General features: G+C 60.9%; 1 protein-coding gene across 5 annotated transcripts in view; it reads left to right on the top strand.

Annotated features, from left to right (window-relative positions):
* Positions 1–6,649, top strand: part of NKPD1 (NTPase KAP family P-loop domain containing 1) — a 16,599-nt gene extending 9,950 nt beyond the window's left edge. For 2 of the 5 annotated variants that reach the window (XM_025214321.1, XM_025214319.1), the window contains exons 3-4: positions 1,775–1,909; positions 4,833–6,649. In XM_025214321.1, coding sequence (XP_025070106.1) covers positions 1,775–1,909; positions 4,833–6,571 — 1,874 coding nt within the window. In that variant the 3' untranslated portion in view covers positions 6,572–6,649. Of the gene's footprint in view, positions 1–1,774; positions 1,910–4,265 lie in introns of those variants that run through there. The other 3 variants (XM_025214322.1, XM_025214324.1, XM_025214323.1) reach the window with 3 other exon arrangements.
* The last annotated feature ends 6 nt before the right edge of the window (positions 6,650–6,655 follow it).

Genomic DNA, 6,655 nt, shown 5'->3' on the forward strand with positions numbered 1-6,655 from the left:
AGGGGTGACCACCAGGGTCTGGGGGAACGTTTGTTCACCAGAGCGCCCCAAGGGATGACGAGATCGAACAGTCACAAACTCCACCACGACCATTTCAGGCTGGACATAAGGAAGAACTTCTTTACTGTCCGAGCCCCCAAGGTCTGGAACAGCCTGCCACCGGAGGTGGTTCAAGCGCCTTCATTGAACACCTTCGAGATGAAACTGGATGCTCATCTTGCTGGGATCCTATGACCCCAGCTGACTTCCTGCCCTTTGGGCGGGGGGCTGGACTCGATGATCTTCCGAGGTCCCTTCCAGCCCTGATGTCTATGAAATCTATGCAATCTGCCCAAGGAACGGCAGGTCTTACGTTCTCACGAAAACCCGGGCGACTTTATATCCCCCGGGGGTCACCTGCAAGAGCAGAGCTGTTAGCAGCAGCTCTTCAGCCGCCTGTGGCAGCTTCTTACCGTGACGCCTGGCGCGGGTCGTTGTGGGGCCAGGACAGGTGAAGGGTCCAGTGTGGTCTGAGCCCCTGGCTGGATCCTGCTGCAGGCTGATTGCTGGTGTTTAACCAACGGCTACAGAAACCAGATAGAGAGCCAGACAAATGAACAGGCAGATAGATAGATAGATAGACAGAGCACAAGTTTCATGGGCTTATCCCTATTCTCCCTGCACTCCCCCTCTCTCTCCCCTTCCCTTGTCTTTCACACTCAAATTTCTCCTTATATTCTGCTTTCTGGACATCCTTTCACAGCGTCTGAGGACAAGAGCTTCAGCCCACAAAAGCTTGTGCTATATCTATCTATCTACCTACTGAACCCCTAACATACAAGCCAGTGGGACTATCCAAGAGGAAATCATGTCACAAATTGGCAAAGAGGTAAGCACTTAACTGCTTAAACAAGGTACAACTACTGAAAAAAAAAAAAGCTGGCTTACACAGCAAGCTATAATTATTCTTTCTCCTCATGTTAACATATAAGCATGAAAGCTTAAAGTCCACCGCAGGTATAGACAGATGTCTAAATGCCTTTTGAAAGCAAATGTCTCAGGACAAAGGTTGATATTAAGTGGGATACATTTCGAACAAATCCTGAGATACCTGAAAAAGAGTTCAACAACGACTTATCTCCACAGTTATCCAGAAAAAGAGCTGGATCGATGTAGGTTACGCACTGAAAACAAAGCTCAGACATCTGCCAGGGTAGGGCTGCCGCCGGCCAGTTGAAGCGGGGGCGGTGGTCAAGCCCCCGAACCTCACGTGGAGAGTAATGTTAGATGCGACACGGCAGAGAGCAGTGGTTCACACGCTCTTTGGACCAGCAGACTCCAGTCACCCCCCCAAGACGGAGGAGGACAGGCTGGACAGGGCCCAGCGCAGCGTGACAGACGCCGGGGGTCCGGGCCGAGGGGAGAGGCTGGGGGAGCTCGGGGGACTGAGGCCGGAGAAGGGCAGATGGGGGGAAGGCTTTGATCCCAGCAGCAGAGAGGACCGAGACGGGCTCTTCTCTGTGGGCTCAGGGACAGGACTAGGCGCAGCGGCCTGCAGCTGCAGCGGGGGAGACTGAGGCTGGAGGGAGGAGGGGGTGAGCACTGGGACAGGCCTAGGGAGGTGGGACCGTCTCCGTCCCCAGAGCTGGACGGACCCGTGGCTGGTTTAGTCAGGGCTGGTCCTGCCCTGAGCGGGGGCCGGAGTCCCTGCCAGCCCGACTGTGTAATGCCCTTCGGACGGGCGGCAGAGCCGGGGGGACACGGGGCCCCACGCTCACTGCTGTCCCCCCCACAGCAGACGCCCTGACCGAGGACGACGTGTACTGCCGGTGCCTGTCCAAGACGCTGTGCTACACCTCCACGCCCGTCACCGTCGGCTTCTACGCACCCTGCGGCCAGCGCCTGCACTCCATGCTGGACAAGATCACAGGTGGGCCGGAGGGACCGGGGCCCGGGGCGCTGGGTGCAGCCCCTCTCCCCAGCTGCTGCCCTGCCTCAGCAGCGCGGGCACGGGCACGGGCACGGGCACGCACCCCTCTGCGCGCACGGCCCAGCGGGGCCGGGAGGCCGGCAGCCGCTCCCTCCCTGTCTTCACCCCGGTAGCTGAGCGCCAGGGTCACTCGGCCCCGAGTCCTACCCCTGCCCCGAGGGGTGCGGGCGTGCCTCTCTGCTGCCCAGCACAGCTCAGCCCACCGTGCCCGGGTCGGGCATTACCCAGCCCCCAACATCCCCTTTCTGGGGCTGCAATTACTAGTGCTGGGGAAGAAGCAGGCAGTGCAGGGGGACTTTCAGGAAATGCAAACAAAACTGAACGCATCACGATGCCCCTTTGCAAACCCTCGGTGCCCCGAACGCTGCACCAAGGTCTGGTCCCCGCACCTCTGACAGGAGAAGGAAAAACTCGAGAAGAAAAACAGAGAGGGGCAGCGAGGAGGATGAGCGCTGGGGGGCTTCCCTAGGAGGAGAGAGCAGCGAGGCCAGGCCGGGTCAGCGTAGAGAAGAGACGCTTGAAGGGGGACAGGGAAAGGGTTTACGAAATACTAAATGGGGAAGAGAAAGTCACAGGGACTTATTCTGGACTCTCTCTCACCGGACAAGAACGAAGGGCACAAAATGAAACTAATAGGTCGTCAGTTTAAAACCAAGAAGAGGAAGTTTTTTCCTCGAGCACAGGAGAAACGCAGGGAGCGCGTGGGCACGAGATGTGGGGGAAGCTGAGTGCTACCACATCCACCCAGGGCCAAGAGGCATCGGGCGCAGGGGAGCGCGGGGCACGGCCCCCGCACCAGAACGTGCCGGACCCTCAGTGGCTGCAAGGGAGAGGAGCGGGGCAAAACCCTGCTCAGACCGTCCCCCTGCCTTCCACCGCCGCTCGCCGCTCCTGCGGGACCCAGGAGACTGGGCACAACGGACCTAGCGTCTGACCCAGTAAATGGCAGCTCTTACGTCCCCTCGTCCCGCTCACAGCAAGGGCCCAGGCCGGAGCCCAGGACCCCCCTGCACCCGGGCGGCCACCACCTTAGTCAGCCCCGCAGCTTCTGGCTGCTTTTGTCCTCCCAGCCTCACAAGACGACAGTGGGGGCCGTCTTCAGAAGGAAGCTGGGGGCCCGGGACTGCGGTGTGGCGATTAACGGGGTGCTGGGTAATGTGGCTCAAGCCCCCCTGGGGAAGGTGGGACCCAGGCAGGGTGCCCCCCTTCCACAGCAAGGGCCCGACCACGCGGCTCCTGAGAGTAGCACATGGGCCCGTGGCCCAATGCCTCTGGGCGGCGGTTTCTGGCATGTTACGTCTGCCAGGCTTACACACATGTCCGGGTGCCCCCGCCTTGATGTTCAACAAGGACACGTGCGAAGTCCTGCACTGGGGAGGGAGCAACCCCCTGCACCGGGGCAGGCTGGGCGACGGGCTGGGCAGCAGCTCTGCAGAGAAGGACCTGGGGGGACAGGGGACAAGGAGCTGGACAGGAGCCGGCAGCGTGCCCTGGGTGCCAGGAGGGCGACCGGCATCCTGGGCTGCATCGGTAGGAGCAGTGCCCGCAGATGGAGGGCAGCGATTCTTCCCCTGTGTTCAGCCCTGGGGAATCTCTCCAGTTTGGGGCCCAGTTTTGGGCCTCCCACTACAGAAAGGATGTGCACAAATTGGAGAGAGTCCAGTGGAGGACAATGAACGTGGCTGGGGTGGTGAGACACGTGGCTGGTGAGGAGAGGCTGAGGGAACGGGGCTTGTTTAGCCTGCAGAAGAGAAGAGTGAGGGGGTTTGATAGCAGCCTTCACCTCCCTGCAGGGGGGTGCAAAGACGATGTTCTCCGTGGGGGCAGAACAAGGAGCAATGGGCTCAGGCTGCAGCAAGGGAAGTTGAGGTTAGACAGCAGGAAAAGCTGTCTCATGAGGAGGGCGGTGAAGCGCTGGGACAGGCACCCCAGAGAGGATGTGGAGTCTCCATCTGTCTCTTACGTTTTGGAGGTGTTTAAGCCCCATCTAGACAAAGTGCTGGCTGGGATTAATAGATTAGATGACTAGATTGTGAGGCTGGCAGGGACCTCGAGAGATCATCGGGTCCAGCCCCCTGCACCAAGCAGAAAAGACATCTGGGCTCAGGTGACCCCAGCGAGCTGACCGTCCAGTCTCCTCTCGAAGATTTCCACGGTAGGTGACGACACCACCTCTGGAGGGAGCTTATTCCACAGCCAGGACACCCTAATTTTCCTAATGTGAAGCCTGAAACGGTCTTCCAGGAGTTTGTGACCACTGCTCCTGGCTTTCCCCGCTCACCCTTCTCTTCTTCAGGCTGAAGAGTCCCAGGACGGAGTTGGGGCCGGCCCTGCTTGGAGCAGGGGTTGGACTAGACGTGACCTCCTGACATCCTTTCCAGCCCTCGTTGCCCGTGACGCTACGCATGTCCACAGGGTGCACACACATAGTCCTATACCCACCTGTCCTGCACGTAGCGTGTGCTCAGCTCACGTGTGCGCACCGACGCGGCCGTGCCACAGGGAAGCGGAATCGGGACCCGCAGAGGAGGGCCAAGAGGGCCGCTCCCACGTCTTGGGAGCCACGTTCAGGCTCCCAAAGGGAGGTCGACTTCCACCCCCGGGTTGCGGGGCCAGGACACACCAGGCACTTTCCCCAAGCTGGCCCACACCCAGATACCCTGGTGGGGAGGGGCACATAGGGGCAGTCCCTGCAAGAGAGCCAGGGGGGGCGCGTCCTACATCACTTCTGACTTCTGCCCAGGCCCGAGGCATGGAGGGCTCTCACCATCAGCAGTGAGTTTCTCTGCCATCAGTCCCCTCCTCCCGAACCTGGTGTGAAAGTGGCGGCTGGTAACGGCCCCTCTTTCTCCTTCGTCCCCAGCCTGCATGAACGAGGAGAGCGCTCGGCGAGAGCAGGAGGAGCTGAGGAAATCCAACCAGAAGCCACGGTCGGCTCACGGCTGGGACCTGATCGTGCTGCTGTGGTACCTGATCTTCTACCGGCCCGTGATCACCGAGTACAACCTGCGGCGCAAGAACCTGCGCTCCATCTTCATACGCTTCAGCGCCTGGCAGTACGCCGGCAGCGACAAGCTGTGGGCAGGGCTGATCACCACCCTCTGTGGCAGCATCCGCAGCCACTTTGGCGCCCTGCCCTTGAGCTTCTACCAGGTGGTGGGGAGCAGGCCCCAGTTTGCCTCGGGCTTCAGCCAGAAGGAGTGGCACCTGAAGGGCCAGACGTGCATGAAGCTGTGGGGCTTGCTCTTCTTCCTGGTGTCGGGGATCAGCCTGTTCTCTGTGGCCGCCTTTGTCCCAGGGGTACGGGAAAGCAAGGTGCTGAAGGTGGCTGGCGGCTCCTTCGCCACGCTCTCCGGGTCCGGAGCCGTGCTGACCGCCTTCAACGTCATTAAAAACATAGTGGTCACCCAGAAGCACAGGATTGAGAAGCTGACGGACAGCAACAAGTTCAGCAGCCACCTGGGCTTCATGAGCAAGGTGAAGAGGGAAATCGAGTCGCTCACCGGCTTCATGAACTTCATGGAGATCTACGAGAGGCGGAGGCTGCGGATCGTGATGGAGATCACCTGCTTGGACACGTGCTGCCCGGAGAGGATCACCGGGGTCCTGAACGCCATGAACACCCTGCTCTCGGACACCAACGCGCCCTTCATCTTCATCCTGGTGGTGGACCCCAGCGTGATCGTGCCGTGCTTGGAGCAGACGTCCTGCATGAAGGGCATCGCGGACAACGGGTACCTCTTCCTGAACCGCACGGTGACCTTGCCATTCTCCATCCCGGTCATGGGCATCAAGTCCAAGCTGCAGTGCCTCCACAACGTCGTGCAGACGCGGGAAGACCTGATGTACCAAATCATCACGCGCAACGTGGAAAGGGAAGTCAAGAAGGTGAGGTGGAGGGTGGAGCTGGCGGAGAGCGCCGAGCCCGCTGGCGAAATGGACCAGAGCCAGCTCGACGCGCAGGCGGTGAGGTACATCCACGAAGCCTTCCACTGCGTGCACGACGACTCGGACTGCCTCCATCGCTACGTGCCCGACAGCATCACCCAGATGCGGCGGATCGTCAACACCGTTCCCATCACGCTGCGGCTCATGATGCACCGCAGCATCACCCGGCACACCATCGCGCCCAGGTCCGTCGCCGCCTGGGTGGTGCTGGCCAACCAGTGGCCGTGCCGCTTGAGCTGGGTGTTGCAGTGCATCGAGGACAAGGAGCAGCTCCAGCCCACAGAGGACTTCAGGCGCCAGTCCCTGTGGAGCGTCTTCACAGAGCACTGCGCCGAGCTGTACGCCATGCACAAGGACATCAAGAACATCCTGGACCTGGACGCCGACCCCGAGCTTTTCCAGAAGTTCCTCTCCAGCGATTTCCCTTTCACCGTGCAGGAGGCCGACACCTTCCTGAGGAACACTGTCAACCTGGACCACTCCATCAAGCACAAGCTGGCGCTCATCCGCGCGCTGAACACCCTGAACGTGGCCGTCAAGGAGCCAGGCTTAGCTCGAGCCAGCTCCGTGTCCAGGGGCGTGCAGTGCTCTGCCGCCCACCTGCAGCAGGCGCGGGAGTCCACGCAGTCCCTGGACGCGACCCAGCAGCCTTAGGGCCTGGGCAGAACTCGCCTGTCCCGGGGACGCCCCCGGCTGCTGCCGGCTGCCCGCGCCTCCGCGGCGCCCAGCGCCCCGGCC

Source organism: Alligator sinensis, unplaced genomic scaffold (genome assembly GCF_000455745.1).
Source record: "Alligator sinensis unplaced genomic scaffold, ASM45574v1 scaffold107_3, whole genome shotgun sequence".
Classification (NCBI taxonomy): Eukaryota; Metazoa; Chordata; order Crocodylia; family Alligatoridae; genus Alligator; species Alligator sinensis.